Source organism: Callionymus lyra, chromosome 5, assembly GCF_982586985.1.
Source record: "Callionymus lyra chromosome 5, fCalLyr1.hap1.1, whole genome shotgun sequence".
NCBI lineage: Eukaryota > Metazoa > Chordata > Actinopteri > Syngnathiformes > Callionymidae > Callionymus > Callionymus lyra.
Genome location: NC_141822.1, coordinates 23953199 through 23976470, shown reverse-complemented (window position 1 = coordinate 23976470; position 23272 = coordinate 23953199). Strand labels below are relative to the sequence as shown.

Here is a 23272-nt window from a genome sequence, read left to right as displayed (position 1 = left end):
AAGGACAAAAACAATAACGCATTTAAAACATACACCAAAAAAAAGTTACATTTTGACTTAATTTAATATTTTCCAAAACGTTTTCTTCCATTTAATTTTATCTCCACCTACTTGGCAGGTATCACTGATCTGATCCAGCCTTACACCCCAGCTCGGGCTCTGAGGTCTGTGGATCAGAATCTACTGATGGTTCCTGAACACGGTTCAGGACCAGAGGAGAGAAATCCTTCCAGACTGTTGCTCCTAAGCTTTGGAACGATCTTCCTCTCTCTTTGCGCTTGATGGATCTACTGACTCCTTCAAGAAACATCTTAAGACATTTTTATTTGTTCAGGCTTTTCCTTGATTTTCTGGAACTCCTGTTGTGTTATCAGTTGTATCTTCATCTTTAAAGTATATATTTTATTGAATATTGTTTTGATTGTTTAAGCGCATTGTGAAAAGTGGTCTGGAAAAGCACTATACAAATGAAAATGACTTACTTACTTACTATGTGTACAACTGGGTCAGGGTCCAGCTTCTGACTCGGGACAAGCAGTGGTTCCGAGTGATCGCTTTGTGATTCAAGATGACAGAAGAGGAGGAGCTGCTCCAGCAGGTCGACCAAACCCCCCTGTGGCCGCCTATCAGAGAGTTCACAAAGTGGCAGCAAATGTGTTAAACTTGGTTCTAAATCAACGTAGATCAAAGTTCATGTTGGTGACCTATAAAGTTGAAGGAAAGAAACATGTTTACTGTTTGATAGAAGACGACAAACACCTTAATTATTGAGATTGATCGAGAGAGATTTCTGTGGTGAAAGAAGAAGAAATAAAGTCCATGCACCAACTTTATTTACAGATAAAATTAAGACCAGAAAGGGTTTTAATTTCAATGGTATAAAAAATAGATAAACATTGATAAATACAATACAATATTATGAAAACTATATTTTCGCCTTAAATAAAATATTATTTGTTTTTCTCACGCTTATATTGACCCATTTAATACTCAATATTTATGTTTTCACCATAATATTTGCGTAAATCTAACCAATCGCGGAAGGCCTGATGCAATATTAACCAATGAGAAGCAACAAAAGGCGGGTCAATCTAACACTACAGCACCACTAGTCTAAAGTCGTTGCTCGGGATTCTTGACCCTTAAGCCAAACTTCAATCTGTGTTCTGGCTAAACTTTACAATGAATAAGCTTCCCTTCCCTTGGGCTTATAATTATATACTTGTAAATATTACACTTAAGTCGTGTTTTAAGCTCCTTTAGCTTTATTTGTATCCTTCTTTCCTCTTGACCTTTTTATCTTACTGTCTTACTTTATGCAATCCAACACATAAAAAGTTGAATTAATTAGGTTTTCTGAAGAAAATCCAAGAAGCTGTGGTGTGACGGCCCCTTCATCTTTGACAGTATGACTTAAATGACTTCCCCACTGGTGTAGAGAGAGAGATAACCCGTGACTCTCTTCTCAGTGATTACTAAAAATCTCCGGCTTCTTCAAGACAAAGAGATATGATCAGTCCAACTACGTCAAGAGGCTGCTGAAGAGGCCATGCCAGGAGCTGCTACTTAAAATAATTAGCACAGCTTATTATTCAAAGCAAGTACAGAAAATTACAAGTATTAACAATTTCCGATTTATAAAATAATTAAAAACTAGAGGAACATCAATATGAACTTTGACTGAACCCGGCATTAAACTATAAACCATATAGAGGGCCATATTTAACCCTCAAAATAAATACATTTAACATGACTCGTGACCATCATGCACCACTTTCAGTGTCTGTGTCCTTCATAATAGAACATTTTCCATAAGTGTCAAATCCCCTCTGACTACACTGACAATTGAACCCATGCGTTCCAATGTGTTGATCTCCTCCGTGCACGTTTCTGCTGCTGGCACGTTTGTCCTTCATATGTTCACAGCATAGATAATATATATTCATGTGTTCTGCTCGCTCTGGGATTCAAACCTTCACTTCTCCACTCAGGTCTTTTCAACAAAGATGAGTTCATGGTTTTCCCCAGGTGGAAAAAAAGATGTTGACACTCATTGCAAAAAGAAATCAATTAAAAATGCATTTGTGTATTTTATATCATGCGGTGAAGCTAATGTTGAGTGATGACAATTTAGTTGTTAGTGAGTTTTTTTTCTCTAAATACATGGATTATTATGTTGAATTTAAAACACTGAAATACAAGAGTAAATGGGTCAAAGAAGGTGAGGCAGTGATTCTCATAACAGTCCTGCTGGAGCTTCTCCCCTGACATTAAAACTTCTCGCACATTCACAAAGATCTTTGTTTGAGACTTTACTCACCTCATAAAAACAACCTGGACCAGCAGCAGCTTATGATTAAATGTCGGTCTGAAGATGAACATCTCACATGGGGATTGAACTGAGACTTCAGAAGAAATATATTGATCTGTCTAGACAGATATTGAAGGCTTTAAATTCAGAAAATGAATACTAATTAGGATAAAATGTGAAAAAAAAAATGAAAACACAAAAAAACTTCACACTTTTGGCAATAGCAATTATGTCTGCCGATGTCAATAGTAGTATGGCGCCCTCGTGTGGCCAGATTCTCAACACGCAGTTGTGACGTCAACTACATAGTTTTGATCTTCTCTTTATTAACGTTTATATTTACAGATACATTCATTCATTCATTTCAAAGAAGAAGCCATGTTATATCATAACATATTTTTTTACATTTCTTAGAAGAGAGTTGACACCTGTTCTTCAAATTCCACACAGTCACGTCGATTTGCCTATGAATGCCTTGTGATTGTGTTTTTTAAAATGTATCATTATTTGTATATATTTAGCTCTAAAATAAACGAATCGACAAAGACCATAATATCCGATCGAAAACATAGACAGACACTTTTTACAGACGTATTTGTTATTTATATGGCATCCACCCAGTATGACTGCTGGGAAGTGCAAAACCAAGTCACAAACTATCGAAACACATTCAAATAATTGTGAAACATATTTACAATTTAAACAAATATTTAAAAAATCTGCAGTATGTATTTTAAATTAGGAATTACAATTTTCCAACAGTTTATGCATGCTTTTCAATGGTTTGTAAATGTGTGCAAATAGTGTGTATGCGTGTGTATGTGTGTGTTTCATCAGTTTGTAAATGTGTTTCAATATTTTGTAAATGTGTTTCGAAAGTGTTTAAATGAGTTTCATCAGGTTGTAAATGTCTTTCAATATTTTGTAAATGAGTGCTAACAGTGTGTAAATGTGTTTCACCAGTTTGTAAATGTTTTTCAATATTTTGTGAATGTGTTTCAATAGTTTGTAAACGTGTTTCAATAGTGGGTACATTTTTTCATCAGTTTGTAAATGTGTTTCAAAAGTGTTTAAATTTGTTTCAATAATGTGTAAATGTGTTTCATCAGTTTGCAAATGTGTTTCAATAGTGTGTTAATCTTTTTTTAGCTTGTTGTTTCAATAGTGTGTAAATGTATGCCAATAGTTTGTTAATTTGTTTTAATAGTTGGAAAATTGGTTTAAATAGGTTATACATTTGTTCTCATAGTTTTCCAATAAGTTTCAATAGATGATCCATTTGTTTTGTTTTCAAATTTGTATCAATACTTCATAAATGTGTTGTATCAGTTTAAATGTGTCAATATTTTGTTCAGTTGTTTTCAATATTGTGTAAATATATTTCCATAATTGATAACAATGTAAATTTGTTTCAGAAATGTTTTGCTTCAGCGTCTGTAAATTTGGTTTATACTTCCCGGCCACCATAGTCCAGTATATAATTAGTCTTAAAATGCCAAAGAAACATCTTTGGTACCAGCAGTCATTAACGTCAAAAGTGTTCTTCAGAAACAGGTGAATTTGAATCTTTTTTACTACCATTTATCTGGTGAGACGAGTGGAGCTTGGCAACAACATCCTCCATCAATTGTAAAGACTCTTTACCCAGCTTTGATTCCTTGCTAACGTCAGATGAGTCGTCTGCCAGCTCATCATCAATCATGTCTTCTTCCTCCCCGTTCTCATCCGTGTCTTCTTCGTCGTCATACTTGTCGTCTTCACTCTCCTCGTCCGTGCCCAGGCCACTCAGGTGGTGCTGGAAGGCGGCGGGCGAGGGTGAGCAGGGAGGCGATCGGATCTGAACTTCTCTCTGGAAAGTTGGGATTTTCACTGGACTTTCCTCGTACAGACCCAAGTCTGGTCCTTTTTCCTTCTCTGGTTTCTGACAGGTCACTTCCCTATGTAAGTACTTGTCCTCTGATTCGTCGTCTGAACTGAAAGGAGGTAACCTGCAAGAGGACGACAGGTTTAATACCTTCAATAAAAATGACTGAACTGATGGTCAAATATCTGCTTGAACCTTTGAGTGTAGACTCTCCTCCCCAGGTGTGGGTTGCTGAGAAGCACCATGGGCTGTGGGACCGTTTGGAAGATGGACAATGGAAGGGGGGCCTTGGACAGGGCAGATACGGATTCTCGGGAAGCGTTGGGGGACACCGAGCAGGTCGTAGGCTGGACTTTTAACAAAAGACATAAATGTACATTTCAGACTTTTCTTCTAAGCTCTCTTGAAACAAAAATGTGACCTTGACAATATCTCAAGCCATCCCAGACGGAATGAGGAAAAATACATTTTTATATATAGAAAGAACTATTAAACTTTCTGCTAACCCTAACCTTAACCCTAACCCTAACTCATAAACCTATTCCTATCCCTGACCCTAACCCTAACCTTAACCTTAACCCTAACCCTAACCCTAACCCTAACCCTAACCCTAACCCTAACCCTAACCCTAACCCTAACCCTAACCCTAACACTAACCCTAACTCTTAACCCTAATCCTGACCCTGACCCTAACCCTAACCCTAACCCTAACCCTAACCCTAACCATAATCCTAACCCTAACCCTTACCCTTACCCTAACCCTAACCCTAACCCTAACTTTAAACTTTTGGTACCTTTGGCAGTGTGGGCAGGTGCCAAGTGCTGCTGGAAAATGAAATCTGCATCTCCATGAAGCTTGTCAGCAGAAGGAATGCATGAAGTGCTCTAAAATTTCGGCAGATGACATGGCTCCACAAATCATCACTGACTGTAGAAACTTCACACTGGACTTCAAGCCACCTGATTGTCGTCTAAACATCTGTCAAGTCAGCAGTTTTCCCCATGATTGTGTAGCCCTCTGACCCAGACTGAGACCATTTAATTGCTCGGGATACCTTTGCAGGTGTATTGAGTTAAGTAGTTGATTTCCAAGATTAAACTTTTTCACAATATTCTAATTTTCTAAGATAAGGAATTTTTGGGTTTTCATTATCTATAAGCCACAATTATCAAAAGGTTCAAGGAATAAATATTTGAAATGTTTCACTCTATGTGTAATGAATCTATATGATATATGGGTTTCACATTCTGAAATGAGTAACAAAAAATATTGTTACTTTTTCATTATATTCAAATTTTTTGAGATGTACCTGTATTGTGTCCTGGAACTGTGAAAATGAAACCAGTTCTAGAGAATATAAGATTTAAAAAAAACCCAAACAAATGAAGGTTGTTAAAAGCAGATGATCAGGGAATTGAAAAAACACCTTGAGCCACGCTCTTGGGTCGGTTCTGAGGTTCTGGCGGCAGGATGCTGTCCCGCTCCTGCTCCTCCATCTCCACTTCCTCTTTGGCAAAACTGTCCCACTTGGATTGCTGCTTGGCCATGATGGCTCTGAGCTCACAGTTCTTCATCCCTCTGTCCGGCTGAGGAGAGGAAGCACTCTGTCAGCAACACGACGTAACATGTGCTCTGCATCTACAAATATGGATCTCACATGCTTGACCCCGAGTTTTTCTAGCCGCTTTGAAATGATTTCTTCCAGCTCCTGCCGCACTTTTCTTCTGTTGACTAGCTTGCATTTCTTCTCCGAAGGTTTCTGAGAAACGCTGATCAACTCTACGGTGTAAAAATAATTGGAATTACACATTTGTAACAATGAACAAGCAAATTAAAGGGAAACTTATATAAAGATTTAAGTGTCTCTTAAATAGATCTCGGACCTCTCTTGTACTCATCAGTGTTTGTCTATTTGTACAAAACTCTCTTTTCATTGAAATATTTACATTAGAAATAGCTTAAGCCCTGCCCACTGAAAACTCTTTTGTTTATCATAACCACGCCCACTCCGCTGTGATTGGTCAAACATCAATGTTTGTCACCAATCAATCCAGGAAGTCTCCACCTCGAGGGGACTTGTATAGAAAAAGCGGAGCGTGATTACAGTAGGCTGGAGGAGGAGTGAAGCCATTATTACATCATAATGGGTTCCGATCTCGTAACCTCTTGTTCGCCAAGATTTCAGACGAGGGAGAACTTTATAGTAATAACTTCAAAAAATGGTCATGATCACCAATTACTTTCTACATTCAATGTATGAATTCAATGTAGAATGTAATCTTCAATTACTTTCTACATCTTGGAGAGGAAGACTTCAAAATTTGACATTTGAGTCAGGAGAGTTGAGCTTTCACATTAGTTGCCCTTTAACAAGATAATACTAAAATTCAAAATAAGTTCAATACTTTTATGTACAAATCTAGAACAAATGAGTCAAATATTAGATAAGAATGTAATAATGCAAATGTTTAAACCTTAACTGTTTTTAATACGTCACGATGTCATGTTGCGGGTTACGTGTGATTTTATTTAACCATTATAGTTAATTCATGAGACATAAATAATTTAGATCTACAACAACTGCACCGTCTTGGAAAGCAACATTCTTACCTGGTACTTGAACTTCCTTGGTGTTTGACAACTGCTCGATCTGAAAGGGAGAAATTAAATGAAAACGGGTTCTAAGTGTCAGCAGGAGGTGAAACTGAACCTGCTCCAGTTGACACTTGATGATCTTGTCTTTCTCCAGGAGCCTGGAGGTCATCTCCTCCTTCAGATGCTGGACTTTCTGCTTCTGCTCCGACTCGGACAGCTGCAGCCTGCTCAGCTCGTTCAGCAACTGAGCGAGAGAGTCGACGGTTACGTTCTGTCCACGAGGCGGTCACATATTTCAGGTGTTGGTCTCTCACTCACCTGACTCTTCTGAGCTTCGTGATGAACCTTCAGATCCTGTAACTTGGATTTCCACTTCCGCTCCTGAGGGAACGTTCCACTGTGATGCCTTCAAACCACCAGTCACAGCTATTTTAGTACTTACCTGCTTCTTCACCTTGATTTCTTCATGGTTGACGAACTGGCTTTGATTCATGTCCTGGAGTCAAACATCAAGAAATAAGAATTGGCAAAGGTCCATCAATATCTTACATCAACAGAACGAAGAATCACATTCATGGCCTGAATATTCCGAGTGCAGAGAAGCTCCATCTCGCGACGGAAGCCGTCCTTGCTGTCTTCTAATTTCCTGTCGGTTCGAGACGCTTCCTCGGCTCTGAAGCGCTCCAGTTCCTTCTGCAGGTCATTTTGAACGGCCTGTTGCTCCTTGTCCTGGCACACAAAGGTCACTTTAATCTGGATTACAATTGGAATAAAATGAGTTAATGTCTGGTCTTACCTGAGCTATCTGCTCTTTTAGACAGTCGATCTCCTTCTTGAGGCTTTCCATCTTGTCGTCCTCCACATGCACGTCTTGAGAGTGAGAACAACAAATTCTTTATGCACCGAAAACTGTTTCGCTTTGTTGTTGTACGCGGTTACATTGGGTAACTTGGGTGTCCAGAGAGATGCATTATTGATGATTGTAGTTTAATGTTTTGTGGATATTTGTGTCGTTTCACATTTTAACTTTTATGATATAATCAAAGCTATATATGTGATTTTACATCTGACAATATTCAAAAAAGGAGTTTCTTGCTCAGCACCCACTTTTAAAAAACTTAAACCACAAAATGGCCCACAGGCCTATTGACTAAGCTCCCCAATACAGCTTTACATTTGGTCACCGTAGGAACTGGTGCCCAGCTCTTATTGGTCCAGATGTCAGAAGAACATCTGGACCCAAAAGCCAAGCCAAGAGAAGGAAGTGTCAAAAAAGACACTACATATGATTGGAAATACTAATTAATGTAGCAAAGAAACAAGGGAAACTAGAAAAAATAACGTTTTTTGGGAGCATCAGTGAATGTAAAAACAAGTTGTTAGTTGTCAACTCATCGTATATTTTATTTATATTCCCTATATCTTGTTTGAATATTATATATACAAATAATTGGGACAAATCATGTAAAATCACATATTTTTTATTTTTCCTCCTTTCTCCTACTTAATTAAACCTATCTATTTATTTTATGTTATTTTATATGACCGTTTCTTTATTTACTATTGTTATTATTATGATGATAAATTATTGAAGCCAAGAGCCTGAACAATTTACAATTAGAATGTTAAAAAAGTACAAATGTACATTGTTAGTTTACTTTTAGTTTTTATGATGATCCATTAAAATATATATATGAGCCATTAAAATAAACTCTGTTTTTATTTGAACTCTAACAATACATACGTGTTACAGTAAAAACATCAAAGTAAAATTCTAACACAAACTGTGTGAAGTGTGCTGCTGTTTCTTAGGTGCAATTCCTGTAACTGCCACTTTTTGTGTAAAAGCCCGGATTGCACTATTTGTCTGAGTTGGCAGTTTTTCTCAAGGCTATTTAGTTGTGGTTACGAATGATGACACAATGTTTTGTCAAGCTTCAGATTGAGCTTTCTTCGATCCACTATCTTGATACGATGCTTGAAATGCTTACATCGACAAAGTAGACTTTAGACCAATTTCCCGTTTTATCTGTCGAAGATCTCACCGTCATTACTAGGCTTGTGTTTGCTGTACTCTCCGGGGTGGCGGCGCCTCAGGTGACTTTGGAGATACGAGGGGTTGAGAAAAGACTTGTCGCAATGGTGGCACTGAAATCATAGATGGTAGAACAGTCCTTCATTGTCATAGTAACATGTACAATGAAAATAATCACATTTTTAAAGATAAAAAGGGTTAGAGAATGACAGGGTTCAGATCTAAATTTTAATTTTACCTTTACAATTACATACCTAATGCACTGTTTATTTTAGCATTTGAAATATCAATAACAGCATTATGGAGTTTAATGAACACGTGGCTTAAAAGTTACTGAACTTGCTTGCCCAAAGAACAGACATCATGTTTTGTGGTTTCACACATATTTTCTTTCCTGAACAACTGCTTGTCAACAAACAATTTAGTGCAGCTTTACTCACTCTTAGTCTATGTAGTTTTTTTTTTATTGTTTTTGTATTTTGTTGACCAGCGGTTAAGTACAACCGATGTCAAGTACAAACTTAAGTAAACATAGAGTTTACCAAACAAAATGTTGTACAAACAAAATGACAAACATAAATATATATACCTGAACATTTATATATGTTGCTGCTTATTCTAAATGTAAAGCCTAGATACAACTTTTGGTGTGCAATTAAAAATATTTTGCACTTAAAACATTAAAAAGACGGATTATTCTTATTTAATTAATTAAAATTGATTGGAGTATTTGCTCCATAAATCCTTTTTTGTGACAGATAGGATATTTATTATTTTAAGTAGAGGGCAAAAATATAAATTAAAAAAAACATGAGTTAAATAATCACACACACACCTACGTATAAAGTAAATATATATATATATATATATATTTATTTATTACAAATTAAATAAATTATATATTGAAAATCAAAGATTGAAACTATAGCTTTACTATGAATATTTTCTCTGCAGTAAAGGTGTAGTAGGGGTAGATTTTTTTTTTTTAACTATTTCATTACTGATGAGATGTTTGCAGCTAAAGAACTTGGTTGTGTCTTTTTCTCACCTACTACAAAAGCTAAAGCTATTTAAAAAAAAATCTTACGCAAAAAGTTTTCGACTTCACCCAGAGACAAACAAAAATGACTCAATACATTTCCTAATTTTGCAAAAGTACTGTCACGGCCTGAGGCACACCAAGGGAGAGAAGTACTTTCTTAGCCTTCGTTTCAAAAGTCAACAAAACTCCATCTTGTCAGTTGGTTTACCCATTGGCTCTCTTACTAAATCAAACCTGTTATAGATGTTTACTCTTCAGGAAGAAACATTGGATTAGCGGTTATTATATTAGGCATAATCATAGACAAGCAACTTAAAATAAACAGCCAGAAGCCATATATAATTTAAAAAAATAAACAAGAATACATTTGGACCAAAAAACTGTTTGAATGAAACTAGAGAAAATGCAAGAGAGGTAAACTGGCATTTGGTTTGATAGTGTTGGCTAATTGAAGAATCCCGGTGGCCCATACTGGTCTGTGAGGCCTTACAGAAAATTTTATTTCCGTTATATGGATTATTACTGTCTAAAGGTTTACATTTTTTTTATAAACTAACTTAAGCTTGTGACTTTTGACACTTCAAGGCACTGACTGTATTTCGGCTAATTCAGTGTTGTGATATTTTTGAAGCTTTTGTACCATAAGCCAGCATGTGATGTCAAAGTCAATCATCAAGATGTCGTTTTCATGCGAATACTGTTTTGCTTTTATTGTTGTTTTTGCCATATCATAATATTTTGTTTTTCACTGAAGGTCAGTCTGAGAATGAAATGTCAAAAACGTTGTGTGTGTGAAAAAAAAAAAATTGATATAGTGCTAGCTTTTTTATCTATTCTTTTTTTGGGACTGGTTAGCTATTCATTCACATGAAATTTTTATTTTGGTTATTTAATGATTTATATTTAAATAAAGTATATATAAAATTAAAATAATTAGATTTCTTATTTCTTCTTCACTATTTGCATGCACAGCATTTCTTCATTTTGGTGTTACAAGGTGGCTAAAGGAACAATGAAACGATGACTGAGGATGAGAGGATACACTCGACTCCAGTTGCTTTTTAAGCTTTCGTTCTTTAAATTCAACATAAAGTGAGTGGAACAATCACAATGTGTCACTAAAATAAATTGTGATGATTCAAGTGTATCCTTATACACTATATATCTTATTGAATCGTTCTCCTAGTTAGTCTGTCAGAATTTTTACTTTGAGCTTCTTTCAGCCTCATTAATGTAGTATTTATGGTTCTGGATTAAAAAGTTTAACTCGTCCAAATCTTGCAGGTATATTCTTTGCTTGCTACAGCTAGTTCAAAAAAAATTCATTTGAATTTGATGATGTTTTGTTAAATTCTTCTTCTTCACGAGTAAGATTATATGCAATATTTCTCTTATGAACCTGTTCTATTAGCTTAGGCGACGACAGCATGGACTGTTGGGTGCAAATGATCTTCCTCCTCTGTTTGATCTCTGCACTCATCTCCTTCATCCGTTCCTTCTGCTTCTGCACCTGAGTGAGCAGCAGGTTACTTTCCCTCCCGAGTGAAACCAGAAGCTCCTCTTTGTCTTTGCCGTTCTTATCCAGCTGCTCCTCTGCAGCTCTGAGGCTGAGGGTGAGAAACTCCTGGCAGTGGAGGAGCCACTCCACCGTCAGCTGAGCCAACTGCAGCAGCTTGACCAGAGCCGGGTCCACCGGGCTTCGGCACCGCTGGCAGAGCTCCCGGTCCAAACTGCAGAAGGTCACCGAGCCGATGAGCTCCTGGAGGGCGTCCAGGTCTAGATTGTTCACCACATGATTGATGTCCACCGCGTTGATGCGACGCCAATCAACGCGCTCCAGTTTAGGACGAAACCTGAAGGGGTTGATGGTTGACTTCCCGCTGGATGGAGTGGTGATTGCTGCCGGATAATGGTTTGGTAGAGCATTTAGCAGGGATGGGGTTTCTGCAGATACAAGGGTTTCTTTGGGGGTAAAGGGGTAGTAGACACCGTCCCGAAATGGCTAAAGAGAGGATAAAGGAAAATGTCACAGCAATCTTAATTTCTTGTCCAAATGATCGTCAAGATCAAGAGTTTCAACAGTGTATAAATACCTGATTTAAAGTAGAAGATATATCTAAATAGATCACTATTACTTCCACTTGAATTTTTAAGATACATTTATATATTTAAAGTAATTGTTAACCCAAATTCTAATCATTTTCTACTCAGAGTAATCTAAACTTTTTAGAGTTATAGACAATAATGTAAGTCAACAAAAATGAAGACAACTGAACTGTAGTCGTTGCATTAAAATTGAAATTGGAAAAGATTACTATGAAAATAATCCCAAGGGATAGTAGAGAATTAGTGGCATTTATTTTACTCAAATAAGGGTCTTAAGAAAATGAGGAAAAGGATGATGAATTACTTAATTTTAAATGATAAAGACTTTGAAGGATAATGGATTCCATTCCTACAGTGTATGGAGGGGAATGATCCGTCAAGAAGAGAGTGCAGCCGCGTCTTTTCACTCTTACATTTTGGATATGAATATAATTATGTTTAAACATAAATTAGGAGGTAAAAAAAGGGTTATGGTTGATTGATGTTAACAATTATACATATACACTTTAAATCACAGAAGAAATAAGAGACAATTAAACTAAATGTAACCTCCAAAAACAAAAAGACAATGTCACCCCCTTACAATAAAACAGAATAAAAACCCTACATAAACGACCTGATATAAGCAAGTATTGGTCAACTAGCTCTCAAACCAATATGGAGGTTTATACAAAGTTTGAGTTTGTGATCCTAAAAAATAGCATTTTCTTACCATCCTGAATGTTTTCCCTTCACATAGCACTTAACAAAACAGCTTTTCACTCTTCCTTCCCCTTATGCCTGACAGAAGAACAAGAATCAATAATGGTTTTGGGGTTAAGTACCAAAACAAGGTCTTTATGACACGGCATGTTGCTTTAGTGTCTCACAAACCCACCTTTCTTTTTTCTTCTCTGCTCATCTTTGATTTCAAGACAAGAAGAAGAAGGTTGTTCTATGATAAAATTACACAATCACGTTAGATGGATAGATAGATCAACTTTATTGAAGTTCCAGGGAAATACACAACCTTCAAAAAAGTTGAAATATATGACATATCTGGCGCTAGACAACTTCATTCATTTACTCACATTTTTCCATTTTTTTTCTTGCACTTGTCACTTCCTCAGAGCAACCACTGAGACAGGGACAAACTCCACCTCCTTAAATAGTCACAGGAATATATACCAGGACATAATAGAGAAGCTTCCCACAGAAACATTGACTTTGACCTGCTATATTTAACCTGGCGCGTCAGGGTCAAGGCCAGTGTCTGACATCTATAATTACATATCTCCATTATCAATAGTCTGTAGGTCAAAAGTATTTCCTCTGCTCAGGAGTCCCATGATGCACTACAACAGCAGCAAGTGCGAGTTTAGTAGAGTTTATTTAATTTGGAAGGACAATGTGCAGTTACATTAAAAACATGGCTGCACCAGAGGGATTTCAAATTGATATCCCTGATTTAATATTTGTTGTTCCAAAACTGTTGTTTTGAGAGTGCTAACTTACAGAAGACGAGACGTGTTGAGGAGAGACAGAGGACAAAAAAAAAAGAGATACAGTGTTGGCGACTTTCACATGGACTGGGGTTCAACAGGGGTTCAATGATTTATTGAATCACTTCTTTTTCAACATTAAGCTCCACAGTGTGATCAGAATCAGAAATCTTTATTGCCATTATTAGTGGAGAGGGTCCACTAATTAAGAATTGTCTTCGGTCACTTGTTTCAACATCAAACATTAAACTATAAACATAATACAATCACATTTACTATTTGGCTATTTACAAAGTGCAGCGATAATAAGTAAGTGATAACAGAATTGAGTTGGCTTCCTGTTTCTGCTTACTGTTCCCAACAGGATTTTACATAACTTCCTGCATCTCACTTGCAAACATACACACATGAAGTAGGTTGGACTGGATTAGAGTCGACACAGGACATATTTTGCAAGAGACTGATCAAGATTGATGTATATCTGATGTATATCTGATGTATACAGGGTTCCAGACGGGGCCGGGTCTAGACAGGCATGTATGAGGGGGCAGCCACAAATCTTGAGGGGGCATTGTGCTCCAGCACCTTTTACCATGTCTATACCATGGGATTTAGTTTGAGGGGGCACAACATTTATTTGAGGGGGCCAGGCCCCCTCTTGCCCCTGCCTAGACCCGGCCCTGGTTCCAGACATTGATTTTTTTTTTATGGTTCCGTGTGATACAAATGCTTAATATTTGTAAAAGTGATTGTAGTTCAGCTGTGGTTCATCCTCAATGCCCTCCTCAGTTATCTCTCCAGTTATCTGCAGTCAACAGTGTGTGCTCGTTGGACTCCAGTCGTCGGGGGGGTGTGTTGTTTAGGAGGAACAGCCCATTTTGGATACAAATTAACTTAACTGACTGAAGTCAAATTCTGGAGCTGCAGGTTTCAACAACCAGCAGGGCCTCGTTCTAGCAGGTGAGTGTTTCTCCTTCTTGCTCTGAGTTTCATGTTAAAACTTGAAATTAAAACACACATTAAACACAACAAGTAAGCTTCTAATATGTCAGGAATATTTTCACAAGTAGCTGTTTTTAAAAAAAAAAAAGCTTTTCTTACTATTAAACATGTTTTAAGTATGCATTATAGAAATGTCGACATCATTTAACATAACTATTTACACATTTATGCAATGTTTTCTCGTCTAATGGACAAAAATACTTTTTGTTTTTTAAAACATTTGCGTAGTCTTGACAATGATACGAGAACTTCGCCCTCTTAGCTTCCTGCCAGAAAGATGGGTAGATAATAAACTGAACTCTGACGTCAACAATAGAAGTTGGATCAACATATTCATGGCCAAGTTGTATTTGTTTCAGTAGATGTACTTTTAGATTGTATTACTCAGTCGATTTGATGGTTTTCTTCGTGTAGTGTCGCTCAAATCTTCTGACAAAATTCCTTCGGGATTAACTTGGTCTCCTTGGACCTCTAAAAGTTGAAGAACCTCCTCTGGACTTGAACGGATCTCCTTTCCTCCTCCAGCCATGTTCCTCTACCTTCTCGGACTCGGTGCCTTCTACTTCGTGTACCGCTGGGCCCGGGAGCTGGCGAGGGTCTCGGACAAGAACAGCAAGTATGTCTACATCACGGGCTGCGACAGCGGCTTCGGGAACCTTCTGGCCCGACATCTGGACAAGCAGGGGTTCCGGGTGATCGCTGCGTGCTACACGGAGAGCGGGGAGGAGGAGCTGAGGAAGGCCTGCTCGAGAAACTTGACCACGACCCACTTGGACGTGAGATCCAACGAGAGCGTCCTCAAAGTGGCGGCGATGCTGAAGGAGAAAGTCGGGGAGCGAGGTGAGGAACCTTCTGAGGATGTTCTTCACACACGCGTGGTCCTGCAGCATTCTCAAGTCAAGTCAAATACAAACTATGTACTGTATATACATGTATATATATATTTTTTTCTACTACCAACTCAGCATCATATGTTGACATTTATATAAATCTATTTATATAATTTAAAAAAAAGGGTGATGTAAAAATGAACATTAAATAAGCATTTAAATTAAATAAGTAAATTATATAATATGTTTAAAGCTATTTAAATAATAGCCCTAAAATCTTTTAGATTTTGCTACCGGGCCAAAACACCCAGGGCCAAAGAGTCCAAGAGTGTCCTCAGAGAGCCCCTAACACAAACCTTGGCAAGGTGGGGACGCATTTACCAATGTATTTTGTATTTATTATTCATTTACATTTTTACGTAACACTTCCCTCCTTTTTGTGTGTAATTTTTTATCCCTCAAAAAATTTTGAGTTAATTGAATAAATGTTTTGAAAAAAACTCATCTATGCAAGAAAGAATTGCAGTTTATTTAGCTTAATAAATATCACAGCCTAATGATACATGTTCTTCTTTTTAAGGGATTTTCTTTGTCTGTCTTTTTGCTTTATGGTCCCTAACAACGTTCACAAAATTTAATGTGGCCCTTGAAGAATTTTAATTACCCACCCCTGCCCTAACAGATCCTTAAAAAAACAATAATCATTCCAGATTTATTTTTTATTATTACTCTGAGCAAGGAAGGGGCAGTGACTTCTATCTTATTGAGGAGGTGTGGTGGACCCCCTTCACTGGCTTTGAGCAATCATTTCCAAAGCTGTGATTGATTTTAAAAGCTAGATAAAAAAAATAGATTTGGGGGTGATACTTGATACACACACCAATAGAACGTAATTTTATAAAGACTTTCTAATTGTGAATAATAATTAACATAAAAGAAAAGCATCTGTTCAATTAATAGAGATATATATTTTAAACTATCCTACAAAATGTGTGAGAACATAAAGTGATACTTATATTTATTTGCTAAAATGATTTGCCATGCTGGTAAAGCAAGTTGAAAATTGAAACTAATTAATTAATAGGCTTAAAGTTTTTACTCTGCTAAGGGAATTCCTGGAGCTTAAAAGTGTCAGCCCTCACATTGGCAGCTCTGTGAAGCAAGAGCTAGGAATAGTTTTTAAATAGTTTTTATCTTTACTTAGATCTTCACTTTACTTTTAGGGGAAAGTATGGAAATAGATTATGATTCTCAAACGTTTTTATAATTTGTTCTCTAGGAGCTTTCCCCGAAACGACATTCTCTTACTTTTCTGTGATTAAAAATAGTTATAAACAGTTTCAGAAACGACTTCCCCCATTAAAGTTTGTCAGTTTATTATTTCCTGAGAAAGACTCATTACAAACACATTATTCTGATTAGATTAATTTCCACACCTAGGGGGCACTGGAAGCTTGACTGGCTGATATCTAGATATTGATGTTGACCTTTTGGCTCAGCTCGCACCCTTAGGCGCTGTAAGCGAAACGCTCCTCTGGGAAATATATTGCAGACAGAATGAAGCTGTAGCTGGAGGATTATTGGTCCCTGTTAGTCGGTGGAACTTTTAGGAACTGTATTTACCAGGATGTCGCCCCCTACAGGATGCACCACGCAACTAAAAGAGTACAGATCTAACTTGTGCTCATTTCTTTTGTAAATACATTTCCCTCTTTTGCAACATATTAGATGATAAATTGCAAAATGAATATTAAAGTAGGGCCTAAATACAACAAGTTAAACAAACTGAGAAAACAAAATATTTTTTTAGGACCTCAATCATAATGATCAAGACAGTAAATGGCGGATAAAAAAAATCTTGTTAAAGTTGACTGTTTATGTTAACATTTGGAATAACAATGTCATTCCTCCAGGTTTGTGGGCAGTGGTGAACAACGCTGGCGTGGCAGTGCCCTCCGCTCCCTGCGATTGGTTGACCATCGAGGACTACAAGTCCATGCTGGATGTGAACTTGAACGGCGTGATTGCGGTGACCCTGAGCGTCCTGCCGCTCATCAAGAAGGCCAGAGGGCGGGTGGTGAACGTGGCGAGTGTGTTCGGGAGGATCAGTGTGGTCGGGGGTCCGTACACCGTCTCCAAGTATGGTGTGGAGGCGTTCAACGACAGCCTCAGGTATGATGGCAATAATTACTGTAACTTATCAGTCATGTTTGTTAATCGGCATCTCCTGTGTAGGTTGAACATGAAGGCGTTCGGTGTCAAAGTCCTCTGTATCGAGCCGGGCTTCTTCAAGACCAACGTGACTAATGCCGATATTTTGGGGAAAAGCGTCAAGAGTCTGTGGGGGAAGCTGCCCCAAGAGGTCAGAGACGACTACGGCGCGGAGTATCTTCAAAAGTGTAAGTTTGAGTGACAGTTTCTGATGACAAATATTCAAGTTTAATCTTATTCTCTGCCTAGCTCTTGACATACTGAGCACCAAAGTTGCCAAGATCAGCGATGGAGAGCTGATGAAGGTGGTCAGATGCATGGAGCACGCTGTGGCCGCAGTCCGGCCTCGTACCCGCTACTCTCCGGGATGGGATGCCAAGTTCTTCTGGCTACCGCTTTCCTACATGCCCTCGTGCGTGACCGATTACATCATGAGCAAAGAAAGCATCCCCATCGCAAAAAAGTTTTAACAGCACTTCAGCTGCTGGTGTGTGTACATGGTTTTGTAGCAAACTAAACTGAAAATGTAAATTAAAGCCCTATTTGCAGGGGATAAGTATTACCTGGGACCTGTGGTCATTTGTAATTATGGAGAATGTCTGAGTTTTAATCCTGTGCGAATGCTCCATGTCTGTGATTTGTAATGTAATAAATCCGCCGCGAATTACCTACTGTAATTCAGACAGACGTCGGGTGACAATACTAGTCCCGTACAAATCAGCATGTCTGTTTTATGTGCAGGGCAGCGAGCCCGCTGCACAAGTTGAAACAAAACGTGTGAACACTTGGTTACACCAACTTTCAGTAATTGCACTCCTTTTTAGATATGCATCTCTCGGTAATGACAGTAAAAATGACCATTTTACAGAGATCGCTTATCCCGTGCAAATGTACTAAAAACCCGGGGGGGGGGGGTAATTTACAAAAACGCAGGTCCCCAAGAAATACTTATTGTATGCGAACAGAGCTTAAGTGAATAATCTGCTTTCAAGGTTTTAGTTTTGCATTGCAACTGGGTCGGAACTATTAAAATGAGAAAATAAACCTTTGTTACCCATTTTACTGCTGCTTCCCTTCATTGCAGTCAAGATAAGAAAAAGTTGCAAGTAACATCTGTAGTCAAATAAAACAAAGGCCCATGTGTGAATGAAAAAATACCCAACACCATTTATAAAACAAGGACCTATAGTAAGGGAGCATCCACTTGTTTAAATAAAAGACAAAGTCATGGACCACTATTTTATTACATTTTGTTATGCAATGTTGTTCAAGAATGCCATCTAGCGGTAGAAGACGAGAATAACCCCTCCTTGAGGCACTACTATGAGCTGAAATATACAGTTGACAAGTAGTTTGTGTAAAGACAGCGTTTATTCCATCCTTTCAAGGGAAACATTAAATATAACTTTGAGGATGACATGACAGGTACATTTGCTTTTTGACATGTTTTACTAACCAAGTGCTCCAACCCGCCCACAATATTCAGAATGTCTGGATGTTTACGAGTGTTCTTCAGCGAGCTTCTCGGCCTTCTGGACAACTTCCTCGATTGGGCCAACCATATAGAAAGCCTGCTCGGGCAGAGCGTCGTACTCGCCTGCAGGTCAGAAGTGTCATTAGAAGACAGGAAATTAAACATGATAGCGGCTCTAAGGTTTTGACCCTCACCTCCAAGGATGCTCTTGAAGCCCTTGATGGTCTCCTTCAGGGGCACAAGTTTGCCCATGTGACCAGTGAAGACCTCAGCAACCTGGAAGGGCTGGGAGAGGAAACGCTGGATCTTCCTGGCACGAGCCACAGTCAGCTTGTCCTCCTCAGACAACTCATCCATTCCAAGGATAGCAATGATATCCTGCAGGGACTTGTAGTCCTATGGGGCACAACACAATTGAGTCCCATTCAAGAACCACGTACCAAAACCAATAAGTCCTACCTGGAGGATTTTCTGCACACCACGGGCGATATCGTAGTGCTCAGAACCAACAATGTTAGGGTCCATGATACGGGAGGTGGAATCCAGAGGGTCCACAGCTGGGTAGATACCAAGCTCAGCAATAGCACGGGACAACACAGTTGTGGCATCCAAGTGAGCAAAGGTGGTGGCAGGGGCAGGATCAGTCAAATCATCAGCGGGCACATAAATGGCCTGGTGGGTCAATTTAAAAAAAAGTTAATGATATTAGGTCAACAATAGCACATTTAAAAAATAAAACATTAAATGAATTTACCTGCACAGATGTGATTGAACCCTTCTTGGTGGTGGTGATTCTCTCCTGCATGGTACCCATGTCAGTGGCCAGAGTGGGCTGGTAACCCACAGCAGAGGGGATACGACCCAGCAGGGCAGACACCTTTGGACACAATTTCAAATTGCTCAGCGACTCGTTTCAGGTACAAAACTGTTGCTGGTGTCAAGTTGTGAACAAACCTCAGAGCCAGCCTGTGTGAAGCGGAAGATGTTGTCAATAAACAGAAGCACATCCTGACCTTCCTGGTCACGGAAATACTCGGCCACGGTCAGTCCAGTCAGAGCCACTCTAGCACGAGCACCAGGGGGCTCGTTCATCTGCCCGTACACCAGCGCCACCTGTTGGGAACAACAGAAGTGAGCTCAGGACTACTAAGCAAGAAGTTATGTTTCATCCCACATTAGCCTCACCTTTGAGGTGGTGTCCTTCAGGTTGATGACACCAGACTCAATCATCTCATGGTACAAGTCATTTCCCTCACGAGTACGCTCCCCCACACCAGCAAACACGGAGTAACCACCATGGGCCTTGGCCACGTTGTTAATAAGCTCCATGATCAACACAGTCTTGCCGACACCAGCACCACCGAACAGACCTTAAATAAAAAAGTAAATGTTTAACAACATTACTTTAGAGAAACATTAAACAATTGAAATCAATTAAATAATTGAACATACCAATCTTTCCTCCCTTGGCATAAGGAGCCAGCAAGTCCACCACTTTGATACCAGTGACCAGAATCTCCTGCTCCACACTCATGTCAGTGAACTCTGGGGCCTCTGCGTGAATTGGTGCAGTCCTACGATCAAGGAGTTTATGGTTTATCCCAAATACAAGATAAAGGCACAAACTGGTAAGTAGAAACTTACTGCTTGGTGGAAATAGGACCCCTCTCATCGATAGGCTCCCCAATGACATTCATAATCCTGCCAAGGGTCTCTGGGCCCACTGGAATTCTAATTGGGGCACCAGTGTCCAGCACTTTCTGTCCACGGACAAGACCTTCAGTACCATCCATGGCAATGGTACGCACCGTGTTCTCACCTTAGATTTAAACATTAAGTTAGTCACCAATTGTAGGTCAGACAAAATATTCATGGACCTAAAAGTTCCTTACCAAGATGCTGAGCCACCTCCAGGACTAGCCTAGACTCGCGGCCAGCGACTTCCAGGGCGTTGAGGATGGGTGGAAGTCCCTCATCGAACTGGACGTCGACGACGGCACCGATGACGGCCACAATGCGTCCGTGAGCGACGCTGGCAGCGGCGGCAGGTGCGACATAGTCTCTGCCTGCAAACAGCGAGGAAAGACAGGTCAGACATGTGACGCGCAGGCGTGACCTTGTTGTGGTGTCCTGGCTCAGGAACGACAAAGTCAAGAACTTGAAGTTCGGAAAAAAAGGTCTACTTTATCCTATATTATTGTGAAGAATGAAAGGAACGCCTGCGTATGCGGAACTACTAGCTTAGCTGGTCGATGAATGAAGTGAACTTGAAGCTATCGGTGCTAATGCTAACGTCAGCTGCGTAGCATACATACACAACAGGGTGACCTCGAAACAAAACCCCAAATACGCTCGTATAAAATAAAAGAATTTTATCTGCGATCTTTTTAATTCGTAACTTATTGGAAGAGCTAAACACTCAATGCTAACTATAGCAGGCTATAGAGACGCCTCATGTCATTCCTCAAAGGTCATTGCTGCTAGCACAAGGAGCCGGCGGTCGTTAGCATCCGACGACTTCGAGGAAATGCTGAGATAATAAACAACATGCATTTGCGCAAATGAAATAAAACATTAAAAGAACATTAAGCTTATTAAAGTGTACATTGAAAATAACGGCCTGGCAGTGCAAACAGCGTGTGCAATGCTAACATTAGCTGCGCCCCCGACAGTGAAGATCAATGGCGTCAAATATCTCCTCAGTTTCCCCCCAAAATGCAGAAATGGTTTGTTTAACTCACGTGAAAGAACCGCCGGAGATCCGAGGAGGGCTTTCAGAGGCTGGACTCCAGGCTTCAGAGCCTGCAGAGCCCCGGTGCAGCAGCGTCCCACAGCTCCCAACATGGTTAAAATGGCTGAAGGTGGAAAGAGACAGGGCAACTTGCGGCTTTATAATGAATGACGGCTGGGCCGGACTGCGCATGCGTGCGACGTAAGACCCCGATACGGAGCATGCGCGGAACCCAGCTGTCATTCTGCCCTCCACCAATGTCCGAATGACAGAAGGGGAATGTTAGAAGACAAAAAGTTGTTGTTGGAAAAAGGACAGGGTTAAATGATGATATTTGTATAGTAAAGATGTCAAAAGTGGGCTAACCGCCCGAGAGCAAGAAGCAAAGAATGAAAATCAAATGTATTTAATTCAAACAATGACTTTTTTTTTATATATAATAAAGGCTAAGACAATACTTAATTTTACATTTGTTTAACCAAACTATGATCACTTTTACCATCACTTGTAGCTCACCTTCACAGGATGAAGACAATTCTGTATGTGTGTGTTGTATGAAGATTTTTTTTATTTCCTGGATAACTTGCTCTGGTAGAAGCACATAGTTGTTTTTTTTACTTCAAGATATACCTGATTTTAAACTTTTGCAAATTTCAAATTGATTGAACCCCTGCTGATGCACAACCAAATATTATTATTATTTTTTTAATGTTTGACAAAAAATGATTTATAAACTTAAAAAAAGAACCCCATTAAGGTAAGTTAGTACTACCAAAGCAAAGAGATCTTGATTCAAAAATAAATTATCATATTTCATTCATACAAACTAGAATATAGCTTTTCAGAGAAAAATACATCGCTCTATATATCATCAATCACTGTTACAACTGAGTCCACTACAGCTGCCACTGCCTGAGTGTTTTAGTTACCATGACAACACTTAAAAAGTGTAACTTTATTTGATGCTGTTTCTCAGATTTTTACAAAATACTATTAGAGAGAGATTGTAAAAGTAAGTGAGAAAACCATACCTAAGAAATGTTTTTTTGGCTTGATATTCTGCCGTTAGGTTTGATATAAATATGGTGGATGGAAGGTGGATGGAAGTTTTGTTGACAGCAGGAGCAGGAATATAATGAGAACTTTTGGTCAACAGGCGAACATGGTAAACTTGGTTTTTATTTTTGTACAAGATTAATTGTGACTTTTATTCATGATTTCCTTTCAGAATCAGAATCAGAATCAGAAATCCTTTATTTGTCCCGCGAGGGGAAATTCAGTTTAAACAACAGCAAGCGCAATACCTCAAATAAAAAACACCCAGAAATAGAATAATAAAATGAAAAGAAAGATCTAAATAGTATAGAATAAAAATCTGCCCTATATTATATATACACTATCATATTTACAAAAATAACAAGAAGAAATTGTGGACATCCCTCAAATTGTTGTCTGATTTCTTTCCATTTAGCACTAATATTTTAACTTTTTCTTATTTGCTTGTTTTATTTCATTATAGTTTTGCATGTGTATTTTTGGAAGCCAGGGAGGTCATTCACCTTGATCCAGATACAACACAAGGGATACCA

General features: G+C 38.7%; 3 protein-coding genes across 3 annotated transcripts; 1 reads left to right on the top strand and 2 right to left on the bottom strand.

The window, feature by feature from the left end:
• Positions 1-2617: 2617 nt before the first annotated feature.
• Positions 2618-12726, bottom strand: LOC148079851 (cilium assembly protein DZIP1-like). Its single transcript, XM_087791538.1, has 13 exons — positions 12667-12726; positions 11248-11850; positions 8817-8919; positions 7568-7641; positions 7342-7500; positions 7214-7267; positions 7090-7152; positions 6887-7015; positions 6787-6826; positions 5834-5955; positions 5603-5762; positions 4371-4527; positions 2618-4299 (listed from the first exon to the last, which is right to left on the bottom strand). The coding sequence occupies exons 1-13, from the start codon at positions 12667-12669 to the stop codon at positions 3843-3845; spliced, it is 2124 nt and encodes a 707-aa protein (XP_087647664.1). The 5' UTR covers positions 12670-12726; the 3' UTR covers positions 2618-3842.
• A 1532-nt stretch (positions 12727-14258) lies between these two features.
• On the top strand, positions 14259-18537 carry LOC148079850 (retinol dehydrogenase 7-like). The gene is made up of 5 exons (XM_087791537.1): positions 14259-14395; positions 14963-15277; positions 17181-17439; positions 17503-17666; positions 17728-18537. Exons 2-5 carry the CDS (start codon positions 14965-14967, stop codon positions 17946-17948), a joined length of 957 nt encoding a protein of 318 aa, XP_087647663.1. The 5' UTR covers positions 14259-14395; positions 14963-14964; the 3' UTR covers positions 17949-18537.
• Positions 18538-18830: 293 nt separating this feature from the next.
• Positions 18831-21852, bottom strand: atp5f1b (ATP synthase F1 subunit beta). The gene is made up of 10 exons (XM_087791536.1): positions 21694-21852; positions 20845-21018; positions 20597-20771; positions 20405-20526; positions 20138-20322; positions 19907-20065; positions 19707-19829; positions 19412-19624; positions 19147-19348; positions 18831-19075 (listed from the first exon to the last, which is right to left on the bottom strand). The coding sequence occupies exons 1-10, from the start codon at positions 21794-21796 to the stop codon at positions 18978-18980; spliced, it is 1554 nt and encodes a 517-aa protein (XP_087647662.1). The 5' UTR covers positions 21797-21852; the 3' UTR covers positions 18831-18977.
• Between the last annotated feature and the right edge of the window lie 1420 nt (positions 21853-23272).

Bases quoted from the DNA above. Each gene is read 5' to 3' on its own strand.
- LOC148079851 (XM_087791538.1), bottom strand. The intron at 7,268-7,341 runs GTGATTCTTCGT...GTTTGACTCCAG, and splicing joins GGAATATTCAGGCCATGAAT to GACATGAATCAAAGCCAGTT. The intron at 7,016-7,089 runs GTGAGTGAGAGA...TCTCTCGCTCAG, and splicing joins ACGAAGCTCAGAAGAGTCAG to TTGCTGAACGAGCTGAGCAG.
- LOC148079850 (XM_087791537.1), top strand. From the start codon at position 14,965: ATGTTCCTCTACCTTCTCGGACTCGGTGCCTTCTACTTCGTGTACCGC. The intron at 17,440-17,502 runs GTATGATGGCAA...TCTCCTGTGTAG, and splicing joins GCGTTCAACGACAGCCTCAG to GTTGAACATGAAGGCGTTCG. The intron at 17,667-17,727 runs GTAAGTTTGAGT...TTCTCTGCCTAG, and splicing joins CGCGGAGTATCTTCAAAAGT to CTCTTGACATACTGAGCACC.
- atp5f1b (XM_087791536.1), bottom strand. From the start codon at position 21,796: ATGTTGGGAGCTGTGGGACGCTGCTGCACCGGGGCTCTGCAGGCTCTG. The intron at 20,772-20,844 runs GTAAGGAACTTT...TTTAAATCTAAG, and splicing joins GGAGGTGGCTCAGCATCTTG to GTGAGAACACGGTGCGTACC. The intron at 20,066-20,137 runs GTGAGGCTAATG...TGTTCCCAACAG, and splicing joins TGAAGGACACCACCTCAAAG to GTGGCGCTGGTGTACGGGCA.